The sequence below is a fragment of the Nelusetta ayraudi genome, unplaced genomic scaffold, assembly GCF_046127955.1.
Source record: "Nelusetta ayraudi isolate G7.1 ecotype Tasmania unplaced genomic scaffold, CSIRO-AGI_Nayr_v1 ptg000137l, whole genome shotgun sequence".
NCBI classification, from domain to species: Eukaryota; Metazoa; Chordata; class Actinopteri; order Tetraodontiformes; family Monacanthidae; genus Nelusetta; species Nelusetta ayraudi.
The window spans coordinates 145,129-163,433 of NW_027466187.1; the positions used below are offsets into that span (position 1 = coordinate 145,129).

The 18,305-nt window shown below is 44.0% G+C and overlaps 1 protein-coding gene across 1 annotated transcript in view; it reads left to right on the plus strand.

Annotated features, from left to right (window-relative positions):
* LOC142879621 (NLR family CARD domain-containing protein 3-like) overlaps positions 1–16,165 on the plus strand; it is a 66,683-nt gene extending 50,518 nt beyond the window's left edge. Inside the window, exon 2 of the mRNA XM_076013003.1 lies at positions 15,958–16,165. Within this exon, the coding sequence (XP_075869118.1) occupies positions 15,958–16,165 (208 nt within the window). The remainder of the gene's footprint in view (positions 1–15,957) is intronic.
* Positions 16,166–18,305: the final 2,140 nt, after the last annotated feature.

An 18,305-nucleotide genomic window follows, 5' to 3' on the forward strand; every position in this document is an offset into this window, starting at 1 on the left:
CGTTGTAAAAGTCATCATTTTCATATACACAAGTTGGACATCTAAAAGTATCGGTATCTGTATTGGTATCGGGATACTAGCGTTGGTATCACCTGGTATCGTATCGAAAGGAAAAATAGTGGTATCGCACATCCCTACTTACACACACACACACACTATACTGTAAATGGCTGCAGTTTCCTTTACAAAAGTGCTACAGACGTCATTCAAACATCCATGTGTTTGTCTCATCAAGACCTATATTTTACATTTGACAGCCACTTAAAAAAAAATGCAGGTCAAAAATATGCATCATTTGCATACACAGGCATATGATGATTAGACCTCTTCTCCCTCTTTGTCAACACACAAATGCCTGCAGTTTCCTTTAGAAAAGTGCTACAGACGTCATTCAAATACCTACGTGTTTGTCTCATCAAGGCCAATATTTTACATTTGACAGCATCCTCCAAAAAAAAAAATGGAGGTGAGAAATCTGCATCATTTGCATAGACTTCTTTCAGCAGATGTCGCCGGGCGTCGGCAGAGGACGGGGGTCAATTGCGGGCGTCGACAGGGGTCAGGCGTCATCGGGGGTCATCGGGCATCGCGTCGGCCACGGCGGCTCAGTCCCGCAAACGCTGCTTGCAGCTTTAATTTATTGTTTTGATTTAATTTAATTTATTAGTGTTAATGGCTGCTGAAAAAAGGGGATGAATAGTTCAAATTCGAGTTGAAAGTAAAATATACAAATGTTGGTAGTACTAGTAATCATTACTAAGTACAGTTATGCCCATCTGTTATCTTTGTTGGGCTTGAGTTTATGATTATTTTTTTTACCCTGTGCATCTTTTTTTTTGTTAGTAGTACTTGTCATTGCTCCAACACGAGTAAACATGTTGCGTCCCACTAGATGGCGCATTTGCCTTATTTACAAGCACCACGGTCATCGGAGCTGATCGCTGCCACTCTCAGCAGCGTGCATCTACTAAGGTCTACTAAGATTCCACAATCTATTACACCTCGTGAGCAAAACAGGCGACAGGTAAAATTAAACATCTTCAGTTGAGCAACTCAGGCAATTTAAAGTGATTTAAAAACAAACAAACACTATAATACTAGGAAAAGAATCCTCTATATGTCAATAAATACAACAGATTGAGTATTCATAAAAAAAAAAAAATGCTTACTTTAAATAAGAAAATCCAACAAACCAACAAGTGCACGAACGTGTTGGTCCTGGAGCTTCCTGGTCAGGATGTTCGGGAGATCCCTCGGGCTCAATGTCTGCAGCGCCAACATATTTTAGAATTGCTCCTGCAGAGACAAAGCTCACTAGATCATCAAGCAAAACAGATCAGAAGCACATTTTCCTATTTTATTATTACAGTGATGTTGCAGTAATATAGGAAAATTAAAAATGTATTTGTTTTTAAATTAAACATTATGATTGCAGTGTCCCTTTAAAGCTTTTACCCAATTACAAAACTGTCACTTTTAAGAGTTTTTGGCATTACTTTACACACTGTACTAGTTAAAGTAATAAAACTAAGATAAATGACCCACTACCACAATAGTCTAAAATAGTCAACACCATGCCAAATAAAGTATTTCCATAAAATATTTCTTTGAATTATAAAACAGTAGCCCATTTCTAATGAAGGGCCTACAAAATACAAACTAAGCTTAGTAAATTCATCCTAAGTTAAGGCTAAAATAACATTAAGAGTCAAATATGTGAGAGACAACTTCCACTGAACAATAACAGGGGACTGGCTACAACAACAACTACAACATGCCCTCCCTCCCTCCCTCCCTGTTAGAATGTGAATGAACGGGTGTGGAGTCACTCATTCCCATGGCAGGATTGGCCAACATGGCAGGATATGGTCAACTTTCATAAAACAAACAAAAACGCTGATTCATGACGAACAAATATTAGCCAGCCAGCTAACATTTATCCGCCGCTAGCTAGCTGGCTAGCAGGACAAATAAACAAACTTGGGGGGGGACAACAGCGTTTCACCTCCACCTCTCCAGCCCACATCACAAACAAATAACTTACCTTTCCCCTTTGCAAGTTTTTCTTGATCAGTTTTCTTTTCCTTCTGTTTTTCCGCACCGCTGGGATAACTCCTTTTTGATGCCATTATGGTGTCTGTTTGTTTTTAATCCTCTCGCTAACGGGAACGAATGGTAGCTATCAATCATTCACATCATACCTGTCGGCGTCGCCGACCCGCTACGTCACAACCTGCGTGACAGTGCGGCAAGCCCCCAGAGTCCAAGATGGCGTCCCATTCCTTTCAATGAAGTTGCTCACCCAGCGCATGGCTCCCAAAAACCTTTTGACTTCCGCATTGATGGGATAATAGAGCATGCGCAGTTGTGTCAGTGTGGAGATCGTCACTGACAGACGTGCGCGCTCACGAACCGTACAAAATTCAACATGGAAATCAATGTATTTTTTACGGAACAACTGACGATTGTTGTTTCAAAATTTTATCAAGAATAATGATTATTATTATTATTATTATTATTATTATTATTATTATTATTATTATTATATTAATAAAATAGTATTATTATAATAATATACTATTATTTGTGTATTAAACAAGTGAGCAATGTGCCACTGAATAATAAATGATAATTCTTTGAAGCAACTCTCTATGGACCATAACAGCACTGCCACACATATTTTTTTAATTAATAACCTCTTTGGAAAGCAGACAAAGTAATAAAATGATTGGTCTATTTATTTCATCAGAACTAAAAAAATAAAAAATAAAAATTCAACGATCTTGAAAGTTCCTCCCTTTCTCTTGCACCTGTCGATGTGTGTAGCTAACACAAATTTGCAAATATTTTGTCGTCCTCATTGAATTAAACAGCACACCATGTTAATTTATCAGCGAGTGCTCTCTCTTTTCATGCAATTCATCACTCTTAACATGTAATGCTGAATCATGAAAGCTATGGAGCAAAAAATAATAATTACATAAACCACGAGTGAAATAAAATGTGTCATTCATTCAATAAAGATTTCATTCATTCATTCATTCATCTTCTATACCCGCTTATTCCTATTCAGGGTCACGGGGGTCTGCTGGAGCCTATCCCAGCTGTCTTAGGGCGAAGGCAGGGTGACACCCTGGACAAGTCGCCAGTTCATCGCAGGGCCACATAGAGACAAACAACCATTCACACTCACATGCACACCTACGGACAATTTAGAACGTTCAATTGACCTCACATGCATGTTTTTGGAGTGTGGGAGGAAGCCGGAGAACCCGGAGAGAACCCACGCAGACACAGGGAGAACATGCAAACTCCACACAGAAAGGTCCCAGGTCCGGGCCCCGGAATCGAACCCACGACCTTCTTGCTGTGAGGCGGCAGCGCTTTTATTTCATTTAACAAAGCATATCATTATTTCATCATGCATTTAATTGTTTTGTGGTCCTGTGTTTTAGTGCTTCATAATTGTATTCTGTTGTCAAATTTGCCCATCAAAGTCAGATTAGTAATCCTGTACATCAGTTTAAGGAAAACCAATTCTAGGTAATGGATTGCAGATCTTGTAGTGACCTGTTACAATGGAAAGAAATGTATACATAATAAGTACGTCTGTGTGCCCGATATTTTAGCTAACACTAAACTTTCTGCACAACTGTCTGCATTGTGTTTAAGTTTAAATTAGTTAAATATGTTTGCATACCCAATTTTAAGTAAAATTACACAAAAAAAAATTTTGTACATTTATTTTTGGAATGTTTTGCTTTTTACAGCTTTCCTTTTGGGGACAGAAAAAGGTTGCACAAATGGGTGGAAAATGTGAGAAGAAAAAACTGGACACCCAATGACAACTCCAGGCTGTGTGCTCTTCACTTTGAGGAGAAATCTTTCATTTTGCGTGGTGAGAGAAAGTGCCTAACTTCAACAGCTGTCCCAACCATTTTTAGTTTCTTCAAATCAGGTAAGAGCATGTCTACCAAACAAAAGGTAAGTGAGTCACACACACACCCACACACACACACGTGATTTTGATCAAATCTTTGACCACACATATTCTAAAAAATGTAAAGAGGTGTCAGAGATCTTGGAAGAAGACAGTTTTCTCGTGATTCAGGAACCATGTGACAGCCATACTGTGTCTGATGTAGATGTAGAGGTCACAAATGATGTACAGATCACCAATGATGAAGAGGTCACAAATGATGAAGAGGTCAGAGCAACAATGAAGGGATTTTACATTGACTGTTCAGTTAACATGTTCAATGTTAAAATATTCACATGAAAAAAACTTGAAAATCATTACGGCAGACGTAAAAAAAAATTTGTAAGAAAGTGTTGAAAGTTATCTTGAAATCATTTATGAGGATACGCATTATAATAATGATGAAGTGTTATTTCATGTTTTGTTGGCTGTTTCAAGGGTTTATTTCGTTTGTTGTGACACAATCTAAGGTTCAATTTGTAAAGAAATAAAAGTTCTTGTGAAAAAAGATAGTGGTCAAAGTGATATTAGTGTTATTTGTGTTTGTGTTTTTTGTAGTCGTGTCTGGATTTGTCCTGTTCGTTTCTGGTCTGTGTTTGTGTTCCCACTCTTGGCCTGCACCTTGTCGTGGTGAGTGGGCTTTTAACTAAGACAGGCCAATTATATATATTGTGTGAAGCCAGCAAAACAGTCATTATTATGAGAATTACAACTGAAGCACACTAAATAATACACCATAAGTCACATTTTGCTTTTCTGTTATTAATCTAATGTGTGTTATGTCAAGCCTCCACAGTGGCGCTGCAGTCAGGATGAGACGAACAAGGTGAATGGATGGACGGATTGATGAGCCCAGCGAGCCTCCACCATCCACAGACAAGCCAGTCCCATTTTCCACCCAGAAGGATGTCTCTTCCATCTATCTTTGCCTGCCAGGGAAATGCAACCAAACATAGTAATTACAGATGGTGTTGTCTCTGTTAAAGTGACACATGAGAAAAAAAAAATATATATAAATATATATATATATATATATGTTTTGTGATTCATGTTCATGACAATAACAATCGAACAGATTTTCTTCATTCTTCCAATGAGTTTCACAAACAAACATGGAATTTTCCCTGGATCATACTAATACGTTTGTAGATTATATAAAGAAAATTATAAAACACATTTTTTGTGGTTTTATATTAAAGCAGATAGTCAAACGTAAATGTAGCGTGGTAATGTTGCGAAGACACATTTATTTTTGTTTTTCTTTGTTTCTTTAGAAGCTTTTATTTTGGTTTTCTGTGGAAGCACAACAGACAACACACATGTTAACGTCCGCTACTACGGTTCGCTCCGTATAGGTCTCACGAGCCACTTGAGAGACTTCCTCTCGAGCATTATCTACTTTTTACATTTCAAAACACAGATCCATACTCGACTTCGACTTGAACTTATTAATCATGTCGTTTCCCACATTCAATCTTACTCGTATACATTTAAATATTCACATTTTTACTGAATAAACATCCCATAACGTTAAACGAACACTAACGTAACCGAGCGTCAACCCCGCCTCCTGGTAACCTAGCAACGGGCTAGCCGTTGTTTCCTCTTCGCTAGGTAATCACTCGGAGACGATACATTCAAAACGTAAATTTAACTCACATACCCTCGATCTCAGACTTCAATTACGAAACAGCCACACATACATTTGCTCTTATTTTCAACCATTTCCCCTTCTCACCTGTGGAAGCACAACAGATAACACACACGTTAACGTCCGCTACGACGGTTCGCTCCACATAGGTCTCACGAGCCACTTGAGAGACCTCTCTAGCGTTATTCCCCGGGGCGAACACGACCTCCACTGGTAGAAGTGGGTAACTGCACCCTGCTCACTGATCACTCTCACACACGCCACAAACCACAACAAAAGCAGGAACAGTGCTTTGCCACAATTATGCTACATAAACACGTCCTGGTCCCCTCTGGATCCTCTTTTCCGGTCCTCGCGATCACTCTCTTGGCTGCGGTGGGCATGGTTCTGCCCGCGGTGTCTTCCTTTGTCAGGGCATTCTCTGGCCCAGTGACCCATGCGGCCGCAGATGTGGCACGCCCCCTTTTCGCCTCTGTCTCCGCTAGTCGCCCTTCGTCGGTTGTCGTTGTTCCTGTAGGGCCGTCTCGCCGTGTCACTGAGGTGCTTCATCATGGTGAGGGAGGCACGCTTTATCTTCTTGTCCTCTGCATTGCTGGCCTCCTGCAGAAGCCTCTCAGCGTGCACTGCATGACGTCGGACCTCTGTCAGCCGGGCATCTTCAATCCCCACGCAGCAGCTTCTGTTAACTGCTTTGGCGATCTGGGGGAGCAGCCCTTGTCTGAAAGCAGTGATGAGGCTGGCCGTTTGGTTGACGGCAGTCCTGATGAACGTGGCGACGCTGCGGCGTCGGTGCTGGAGTGCGCAGGGTTGTACGGTGGTAGCGTTGGATGAGGGCAGGCGGGAGGAGGGAAGACAGGCATGTCCAGGAGAGGGTCCCTCAGGCCTGTAAGAGAAGGATACAGACGATTTGGTGCATTTGAATGCTCGTGTGTGAGTGGCTCCTTTTCTCCCTCCTCTGGGGAGTGTGTGTGAGTGTGTGCACCCTCTGCCGTTATCTCTGTCACCCCTGTGCTCCAGCGCCCAGCGCTGTTCACACCTTTCTTTACTTGTTTCCTGTCCCTGACCTCTGCTTCAGGTTTCCAGAATGAAAAACACCTTTCATGATCTTTGATGATTTGAATCTCCCACCTGTTTGGGTTTTTCTTTTTTGTAACCTTTCCCTCGGCTATATTCAGTTTATCCCGGAGGTTTCTCAATTCCTCCATACTCAGTGATCCCCCCTCTGGGAAACCATACTTTTCAACCCAAACATCCAACATATCAAGACAATCTGGACCGTATTTTTTCCGCATGTCGTCCACAATTTGTCCCCCCTGGGGAACTGCAGCAGCCACTTTGCTCTGGTTCTTCCCCATCCCTGTCTAGACTTATTACTTGTAGCTGCACAGGCGTCCCTGTGCCCCCTTTTTTTACTCAGGCGCAAAAAGGTAGAGAAAGAATTCACCCCTTCAGTACTTAGTCACCAAAGGTTTTGCCCGCTCAGCCCTCACCAACCTTCTTGGATATCTGGTGAGCGGGACAGGCCCGCGATATGACCTTGACTGGCACGATATTATGATTTAGCGTACGTTACGCTCAACGTCATTCCGTGCGGCAGGTAAAAAAAAGGTGCTGTTGTCCTGGGTGTCCCAATTCCATCGCAAGCCGATCGGAGCCGATTATCACCCGGCTCGTTTGTCGGGTTGGTTGACCCGTTTTGTCGTGCAACAGCTGCAACTGCAAACTGCAGGCTTCAATTTACAGACGCCTTACACATGTGATGGCATGGAGACTGTGCATTGTAGCAACATCAGTCCCCTCAGAGAGAATCTTCTCCAAAACAGGGCAGATATTTACAGAGAGAAGAAACAGGATCAGCCGCACAAAGATGAGGCTCTTGGTTTTTCTCATTGTCAATCTTCACTAAAGGACAAAACTGTTATCTGAATGCTGATTTTTTTTTCTTTTTGTTTTACACATTTTAATTTATATTTTGTTGTGTGAGTTTCTGTAAGCGTATGTTGTTTGACTTTACATTTGTGTAGTAGTAAAAAACTAAACGTTTAAAATTGGTAATAGTTATTTAGATAGAGGCACCTAGACCCACCTGTGGGTCATAACACCCCCTCTCTTAAGAACTAAACCCTATTAACATACCTACAAACAAAACTAAACAAGAAAAACCTCAGTTCCCCTGAAATAAGAATTCCGCAGCTAGTCCACATGTACACGTGATAACGCATCTGCCAACACATTATCAACCCCCCTTCCTGTGGCAAATCTGGAGATTGAAGTCTTGCAGGAGCAGAGACCACCGCATCTACGGCTGGTTTGATTGCGCATCCTATCCAGGACCACGAGGGCATCATAGTCTGTAAAAACCTGACCCCAAATTAACATCAAGATGGGCATTGTCAGAAGGAGAGCCAAAGCTTCTTTCTTAACTTCCCAGAATTGACTCTGTGTGCGTGCTGCTTAGTTGTGGCATGTCCCTCTACTTCTATGTCATGGTGCAAAACTGACGTACGGCGGGGGTGGTCAGAAAACAATAGTGGGTGGCTCTCAATTAATTTAACAATATCATGACGGGCTGATGCAGGCAAATGGGACAAAAACAAGCTTAAGTTATTCATAATTTCAGAGTTTCCCTGGCGCGCCGAAGGAACACCGATTTTTTTTTTTTTTTTTTTTTCATGAGCCCTCCCTTCGCCAATGGGCACGGAGGGGGCGGAGGCTCAGGCGACACATTTTTCCTAGCGACGTAACGCCCGGTTCACACTGGACGCGGAAGCGCCACAAAGCGCCGCAAAGTGCCGAGCGCTTCCATTCGGCGCCCATGTTAAGCAATGTAGTAGTTCACACCAGACGCGAACAGGCGCGCGGCTCCCCTCGCGGATAGCGCCATGCATTTAACGTCAGTTCACTGGACGTGGAAGCGAAGCGCCGCCGAGCGCTTCCATTCGGCGCCCACGTTAATCAATGTGGTGGTTGCGCGGCTCGCGGCATGCATTTGTTGTTTCGGCGTCTGCTCTATTTCGTGCGCGAGCCGCGAGCGGTCCTCGTCAATAGTACAGGAAGTCGCTCAATAAAAACGAGAAAATCCGGTGAATTTTCTAAATAAACTAATTTCAAAATTAAAAACCCAATGACAAATTCGATCATATATCATATTTGTATGTTATATTTGTCAGTACATTGTATCAGAGTGCGAGAGAGTTTAAACACACACACACACACACACAGAGGAAGACTTGATCAAAATACGTCTGTTTGATCCTAGAGATGCCGGTCAATGATCATTATGAAAGAGGTCTTGTCTTGAGATGGACACCTGAGTGCGTGTTTCTATTTATTTACACACACACGCACAAAAGTGAGCTATGGAGCGGGCTGGCTACGGGGTGAGGGGGGGCGATGACGAAAATGATTTTTTTTATTTTATTTTTTTTAAAGAAAAACAAAAGTGAAAAAGTGGGAGTGAAAAAAAGAGTGCAGCTGAGCAGAAGCGCTTGTCGACCGTCGCGGAGCTGTTCGCGTCTGGTGTGAACCAGTTGGAGCCTTGCTCGCGAAATTCGTTGGCGCGGCGCTTCCGCTTCCATTGAAATGAATGGCACGAGCCGCGCGCCTGTTCGCGTCTGGTCTGAACCACTACATTCAGTGCGTTTACATGGCACTAGAGAAAATCGAACTATTGCCTTAGTCCGATTATGATCGGAGAACTCACGTGCATGTAAACACCTTACTCCGATTATGATTGGATTGGATTATGATTGGAGTTTGAGAACTCCGATTGGAATCGAAGTGTTGTTGTAGCCCTCCAAATGCAAAAAACGTTCTTGTCTGCCTTTTAAAATAACCAGGAGCACAATAAATAGGGTACACCTTATCTGCAAAGCAAGTAACACGTACATTATGAACTATCGTTCCATATCATAATAGATTTAATATGTCAACCGAAAGCAGCTGACCGGCTGAAAAGACTCACTCCACCCCCTAGTGTTGGGAGGAGGACCCGTCAATAATTTGAATTTCTCAGCTGCATGTATACGGGGACCAAGGTGAGAACTCCGATTGGACGAGAAAACCGAATGATTGCTTAGTCCGATTAAGCTCTGCATGTAAACGCACTGATTGATTAACATGGGCGCTGAATGGAAGCGCTCGGCGATTCGCAGCGCTTCACTTCGCAGCGCTTCGCTTCGCGACGCTTCCGCGTCCTGTGTGAACCGGGCGTAACTTTTCAACATTTTGACGTGGCAGACGCGGGACGATCGTTTTCTATCAGGAGTGTGCACTACATAATCTGTATCGGAAAGTTTGCGCTCCACGACATACGGACCAGAAAAACCAGCCTGCAAACCGGAAACGGGTAACGGCAACAATACCAACACACAACGCCTGTCTCAAAAACTCGAGCCACAGCTTTCTTGTCAAACTGCCGCTTCATTTTAGACTGGCTGGCGACAAGAGTTTGGTGAGCAGTTTCACAAGCACGATGCAAGCGTTCACGGAAAAAAAATGACGTAATCTAACACATTATTCTCTACTCGTTTAACATCGGAAAGCCACTTACCCCTTAACAGACGCAAGGGTCCTCTCACCGAACACTAAATCAGCTGGGCTGAACCTGAGGGACTCCCACACATACAATCGACGACTGAAGATACACTTTATGCTGCAGAACCATCACTGTGCTCCTTTTAACCCCCCCCCCCCCACACACACACACACACACACACACACTAAAATATACGAATTGCAGTAGGTTGGTTTTGTTGCTCTTGGTTGTCCGTTAGTTTTTTGAGAGTTAGTAGTAGATAGATCCCTAGATAGTAAGTTTGATAGATGGATAGAAATAGATAAGTTAGTTAAAGTTACACACACGCACATATATATATATATATATATATATACATATATATATTAACCTCTTTCAATGAACTCCAAAACATACATGGTCAAAATCCATATTATTATTATGTTGTTGTTTTTTTTAAATGCTCATACAAAACAAAAAAAAAGTGTGACATCCACTTGTAGTGCATTATTTTTGCCAGCAAGCTTCTCTTGTTACGACTGACCACATTGACCCATATTTTCCATATACTCACCTGAATCAACGACCTTCCCCGAGGTGATCGGTGGAGTGACACTCAACCAGCACGTGACCTCTACGACGAGCTTCCACCCACGGACGTGCCATAGGAAGACACGGTTTAAATAGTATGGCTTGTCCACCAGAAGGCTGTATTATGGTGTACATAATATAAAACTTCGGCCCAGTTCTGCTTGTATTGCAATGGTTGGTGTTCCTGAAGTTTCATTTTTCGTCCCTTTTTATTTTTTACATCCATGTTTGTGATGGAATAGTATTGTGAATCGCTAGCTCGCATTGCATGCTGGGAAACAGCGTCACTCAAGGAAGTTTTGGCTTCGCTGACACGGTCCTGAAGGGAAGTGGGTTTTATTGCACAGGAACGGGATGAATGTGTTTAATCAAGCAGTACAAACCTGATTAATTGTCTTAATACTTCACTTGGAATGGCCATATTGTTTAGGATTAGAATTAGATGACAACTTCTTCACAATATTTGCAACTATTCAATTTGACCAGCAGGTGTCAGTAGAAGACGAAATTTCATGTTGACTATTTCCTAATGGAAGTGCTCTCTTTACGTTGGGTTTTTCTCATAATTATTTGAAGTGTAGGCCTGTAGTTGATGAGGAATCACGGTGTGCTAACGCTACTCAAACAGCTTCGATGAAAAAAGGGAGTGTGATTTGGGTTTGTGGTACATTATGACAATCTTGGACTTGCAAGACTGAGGCGACGGTTCAATTCCCATCAACGTGTATTATATATGTGTTATTTAGCTCATCTATTCTACATTTTAAATAGATCACATTTGACATCTGACCCACTGAACACTTACTATTGAACATATTTTTAAACTATGGGCTATTTAGTCTTGTTTTAGGATATAATATAATTCATTGCACAAACTGTCAGGCTAAGTATAGAGCTATAGTCTACTACAATCAGTCGTGCCAAAAAAGAGACATTGTCTTTATTTTTCATTTTTATTTTATTGTGTCAGCATTGAACCGTATAACCATGTAGTGTTGTCCAACAAGAATGCATGGCGAATCAAATCCCAAACAACCTATGAAACAATGAACATGTTTCTATTGCACTTCATTTTATTGAGCACTAGATGACCTCCTCGAGCACTGTGTCATTGAAGCCTCGAGTAATGAACCATTTTTTGAAACAAGTGTCGAAGCTTCAACAAAGCCTCGATCGGCCATCACTACCTACGGCTGCGTGCTCTAACACCATTTCAGAAGTGACTAACTGCAGACTTGGGAGCGGAGGAGGGATGACAGTCAGGCTGGCTCGACTGCTCCTCCTTCTCAGACGTGGCGCGTCCAATCAGTAGCCGACATCCAGGACCGCACCTGCAAGGCGTCATCCACTCTCTCTCTCTCTCACGCACTCACAAAATAAATTGTGTTCAATCATGTTAAACTTGGTTGGGGCACAGCCATGGCTCTTTATATTTTATTTTTATTTTATTTTGTATTTTATTTTGAAGTTAGCGCTTTGCATTCTGGGCGATCCTCAGTACAGAGGAAGCCCATGAAGCAGGTGAGACGGTCTCCTCCCTGCTGAGACAGAAATTAATGCAATAAGTTGAGCTATGCTTCATGTAACTGTGTTTCAGTGTTTAAATGTGTGCTGGTGTCTTTCATTTAATTTTTTTTGTTTGTTTGTTTTTTGTTTTAGCAAAGTTCTTTTTTTTTTATTGCTATTAAAAACGATTAGCATGCTAGCATGTCCATTAGCAGGACACAGCTCTCATACGGAGCACGTTGTCTCTGCAGGAGGTGACCAAGTTTCACGGAGCAAGTTATGGTTGTGTCCCATTCTGTTTCAGGTATGTGTGTGTAACTGGAAGAATGTTACAGTGTATAAAAATGGAGCCTTAGGGAGCGAATTATTGAAATTGCGAATGTCATTTTTTTGTATTTTGTAGAAAAATGTATTTTATTTTTAATATTATTTGTATTGTAGAAACAACAACTATACGATCACTACTTCAGTACAGAGGAAGCCCATGAAGCAGGAGGTGACCAAGTTTCACGGAGCAAGTTATGGTTGTGTCCCATTCTGTTTCAGAGAATAAACTGCTGCTCCACACCTGACTTCTGCAAGTCTTCATTATACAGCAAGCAGGACAGAATAGGAGAGGTCACATTGGTGCCGTGACTCGAGACTCTTTTGTTGTGCTACCGATGCTGCAGAGCGACCCGGGGACTGTTCTGCTGCTGCTGTTCATCTGCGGTCACTGAAGTCGGTCAGATGTGTTGCTTTTGTGCAGTGTTAGACATCAGATAGAGGGTTTATGTACTTTTATTTGATTTTTTTTTTTTTTTTTTTTTTTTTTTTTCAGTTTCCAGTCTAGGCCTTTTATGGTTTCATCCTTTTGTTTTGTGGTATTGTGTTTTGTTAACTTTTTGGAAAGATGAGTAATCCTCAGGGTAATGTTTTTGTAACTCCTTTTGGTGTTATTGCTGCTAGTATTGTAGGTCAGATGGGTGATGCATTGATTCAACAGGTCAGCCAGCGGGTGGCACAGGACATTATCTCTCACCTCAGTGCATCTGTCACTACCCCTTTACTCAGTGCTGCCCCTTCACCTGCCCATGCTGATATGCTAGCCAGTTCCCCTTTACATAGTGCTACCCCTCGACCTAGCCATGCCAATGTGTCTGCCACAAATGCTTTTGACGTGTCCCATTTGCAATATGTCCCTCATCGAAAGCTGAAGGAGTCCCCCTGCTTCAGAGGAGACAACTCAGACTCTGTTTCCGTCCAGGAGTGGGAGGAGCTCATGAGGAGTTTCATTAAGAGGGGGATTCTGCAACCTGAGGAACAAGCGGAGGAGATCCTTGTTCATCTTGGTGGCAAAGCAAAGGATGTTGTCAGGTTTGGGACCAGGAACAGTGGTATTAACATCACCTGTAACCCCGATGCTATTTATGGTCTCTTGCGGAAGCACTTTGATTCTGTTCCGTGTTCACCACTCCCATTAGCAGACTTTTACACCACTCTTCCTGGGAAGGGTGAGGATGCCTTTGACTACTGGCTTAGACTGAACCGCGCTGTTGACTTGGCCATTGAACGTCTGAAGGAGCAAGGAAAGTCACTGGACAGCCCCAGCACTGAGGTGACTCGAATGTTCATAAAGAACTGCCCGTCTACTGAGCTCGCCATGACCTTCAGGTCGAAGACGATAGACAAGTGGACTGCTCGTGAAGTCCAAGACATTCTGAACGAATATCATTCTGAAATGATGTCAGTGAACAGAACTTCCAGAGAAAGGGTGTCAGTGAATGCTCTTGCTGCTGTCTCGCCACCTGCACCACCTGCTGAAGAACAGAGCCCACTGCAGCCACAGGCCACTGACCCTGATGCCCTGAACCGCCTTATTAACATGCTGGAGAAGGTGCTCCTGCAAAGATCTTCCCCAGCTTCAAACAGTCCTGTTCATGGTCCGACTCGACGGCCTGGCCCAAGGCACCCCAGGATCGGTGGGTTGCACTTGGAGGAAATGTCTTCTTCTCCACCATGGACTTGACGTCTGGCTTCTACAATGTGCCACTCCATGAAGAGCACAAAAAATACACAGCTTTCTCTTCACCTTTTGGCCTCCACTAGTACAACAGAATGCCACAAGGTCTGTCCAACAGTCCTGCAACATTCATGCGAATGATGATGTCAATCTTCGGGGATGAAAACTTCACTAGTCTGCTCTGCTATCTTGATGACCTGATGGTCTTTGCCCCAACTGAACAGCAGGCGCTTGAGCGTCTAGAGATGGTGTTCTCCCGTCTGAAAAGTCACAAACTCAAACTGGCCCCCAAGAAGTGTCATCTCTTGCGGAGGTCAGTAAGGTCCCTGGGACATGTCATTTGTGGGGACGGGGTGATGAAGGACCCTGACAAGATGAAAGCCATCATGGATGTGGGAGAGGCTGACCTGATGGAGAGTGATGGTGTGACCCCTTCCTGGAGGAAGATTAATTCTTTCCTGGGCCTAATCTTCTACTATCAGCACTTCATAGCTGACTGCTCTGCTAAAGCAAAACCCTTGTTCAGACTCCTCTGGAAGGCAGGTGCAGCATAAGGCCATGAGAGGCAGGAAGGTGAAAAAGCGATCATCTGCTCCACCAGCGCTTATGGCAAGCGACTGGACTGCTGCATGCAAAGAATCGTTCCAGACCCTGAAGAATGAATTAGCTTGCAATTTCACCTTATTCCACCCCAACTTCAGTGAGCCCTTCGTTCTCGCTGTTGATGCGTCGTTTGATGGCATTGGCGCAGTCCTGTCTCAAGTGCCACCAGGTGAGACTGTTGCTCGACCTGTCGCTTTCGCCAGCAAGACACTGTCCCGATCACAAATTAACTATCCAGCGCACAGGTTGGAATTCCTGGCGTTAAAATGGGCCATTTGTGACAAGTTTGGTCATTGTCATTGCCCATTGTCCTACATCTTAACAAAGCCATGTTTGGACGCATGTGAACAAAGATGGGTTGCTAAGCTTGCCGCATTCGATTTCGATCTGAAGTATGTCCCTGGCGTTAAGAACGTTGTCGCTGATGCGCTAAGCCGCGAGCCATTCGTTCAGTCATCTATCAGTCAACGTCTGATGAAAGAGCCCTACGTTGCACTGCTGGACGAAGTTAATGGCGTCGTCAGGGGTACAGCGCAAGATGCCTTCCGGCTGACAACTGCCAAGTTCTTCAAGAAAGGGAACCAAGACCATCCGATTCTGATGCTGAAGCCGTTATTTTATTTTGAAAGGTGACCCGCAGCTATTTTAGGTCGAGAAAAAAAAATGGCCGAAATGTTTGTTTGATGGAAAGCGGGTCAAGCCGGAGTGGTTGGTGAGCCAAAAATTCTTTTGACCTCACGTTGTCTGTGTTGCCTCGAACCAAAAACTCAAGAAGGAAAATAAACGAGTTAAATGGAACCCACGTCTCATCAATTTATGAATGATGTAGTGGTGCTGGTATGACGGACGGACATTGAAGACATGATGATGTTTGTTGATGTATGTTTGCATACCACTGCAGTGTCCCGGCACCACGCACCACAGATGTAAACACATGCTGCACCACCGCGGGACTTCCCTCCATTTACATGATGATGGTGATGGTGATGATGATGATGATGATGATGATGATGATGATGATCAGACATTAATGAGTCTTGATTCACTTTCACTGTCTTTAGAATCTCACATGTCGACCACAACTTCTCTCTCTGCTCTCCTTCATCCAGTGAACTCTCAGAGCTTCAGTGTGCAGTGGTGTCTTCAGCTCTGCAGTCCAGCCCCTCCCACCTCACACTGCTGGACCTGAGTGAGAACTTCCTGAGGGATCCTGGAGTGAAGCTGCTCTGTGCTGGACTGCAGAGTCCAAACTGCAGACTGGAAGTTCTCAGGTCAGTTCCTGCTTTCTACTGGTGGACAGTGTGTGTCAGCAGATGACAACTGGTGTGTAATGCTGCTCAGTGTGAAGACTTTGAAGCAGATATTAAAGACTCATCTAGACAAAGTGGATGTTGTTGATATTTTCATGTCAACAATCTGCAGCCAGAAAAGACTTTGGATGGTGGAAGAAAGTGTGGAGAATGTCTCCAGTCACTTTGGAGCTCAATGGAAGTTGTTGATTGGAGATGAAGGTCACATGACTGTGCAGAAGATCCTGTGAAGAAATATTAGAGGCAGATTAATAGTGCAGCAGTATTTCTTCATCTTGTCCTTTGAATGTGTTTGACTAGTAACGAGACTCTGATGACTGAAAACAGCCACAAGCACACAAAGGACTCACTGATTATTTTCCATCTTCACTGCTGATTGGCTGCACACTGACTGACACACTGCTGTTGTTATTGTGTTGACAACCCACTGGCACAATGACTCCTTTGAGGGAATGACTCAGTGATCCCAACAGCTGCACATCTGGATCATCAACAGGGAGAAATGACTCTTAATATGACATTTACACCATGGAAGGAATCAAATATTGATTCTTTATTCAGGCTGGAGAACTGCTGGTTGACAAAGCTCAGCTGTGATTGGCTGCTCTCAGCTCTGAAGTCCAACCCCTCCCACCTCAGAGAGCTGGACCTGAATATGAACCCCCTGAAGGAGTCATCAGTGAAGGAGCCACTGATGGATCTTGTCTACAGCAGTGACCATCAACTGGAGAGTGTGAGGTCAGTACTGGTTTGGAACCAGTTGTTGATGGTTCCAGCACCAAAGCCAGTTGATCCCACAGCAGAGGTCCAGTGTTCCCAGTCACAGTGTGAGAGGAGGATGGTGACGTCCAGCTGCTCCTCATTCATCCAACATCTGCTGCCAAACTGCTTCTTCTCTCAGTTCACCACCCAATTATTGATCAGTTCATCTTCATCAGGCCTCAGTATCAGTCCAACACTCCATGGTCACATGACCTTCTGATGTTCCACACTTGACATGTGACTGAGAGTCTGCTTCTTCTCACCAGTCACTCCATCATCTCCATCAACAGTCAACGTCTCTGTGATGATGCGTTCAAGGACCGTGAGTCCTGACTCCTGCTGTCTCTTCTTATCTTTGCAGGTGGTGGTGAGGATGAGGAGAGCTCCATCTACTGGTGGCTGACAGAACTACAACCAGTGGAGCCAAACAGCAAGCTGCACGCACCAACACTGTGTGGGTGTGTCACGACCTTTGACCCCAGTGCAGCCTGGTGGCTGGCGGACTGCTTCTCCCTACAAGCAGCTGTGGTTACTGGGAGAGACGTCCCAGAAGCCACTGGTGGAGCTGAATCCTCAGTGGAAGAAGCAGGACTTGGAGCAGCTGCTCAGTGAAGGCAGCAGCAACACAACCACTGCTTCTGCTCTCATCATCCACAGCTGGAACATCTCAGCATGAAGGTTCCACACATCAACAACACACTGCTCTGCTCTCACTTCAGAGTTGTATAACATCTTCATTTTGGAGGTGAAAAATACTTTTCAAGAGACTTTATTTCTGCTTCATGATCTTAAATAAGGAAATCATGTGGAAAAGATAAAGTGATTCACAACACCTGTGATGGGAACTCAAATCATTATTGAATCATAAGTAAGACTGCTGCGTGGGGATTGAAGATGCCCGGCTGACAGAGGTCCGACGTCATGCAGTGCACGCTGAGAGGCTTCTGCAGGAGGCCAGCGATGCAGAGGACAAGAAGATAAAGCGTGCCTCCCTCACCATGATGAAGCACCTCAGTGACACGGCGAGACGGCCCTACAGGAACAACGACAACCGACGAAGGGCGACTAGTGGAGACAGAGGCGAAAAGGGGGCGTGCCACATCTGCGGCCGCATGGGTCACTGGGCCAGAGAATGCCCTGACAAAGGAAGACACCGCGGGCAGAACCATGCCCACCGCAGCCAAGAGAGTGATCGCGAGGACCGGAAAAGAGGATCCAGAGGGGACCAGGACGTGTTTATGTAGCATAATTGTGGCAAAGCACTGTTCCTGCTTTTGTTGTGGTTTGTGGCGTGTGTGAGAGTGATCAGTGAGCAGGGTGCAGTTACCCACTTCTACCAGTGGAGGTCGTGTTCGCCCCGGGGAATAACTCTAGAGAGGTCTCTC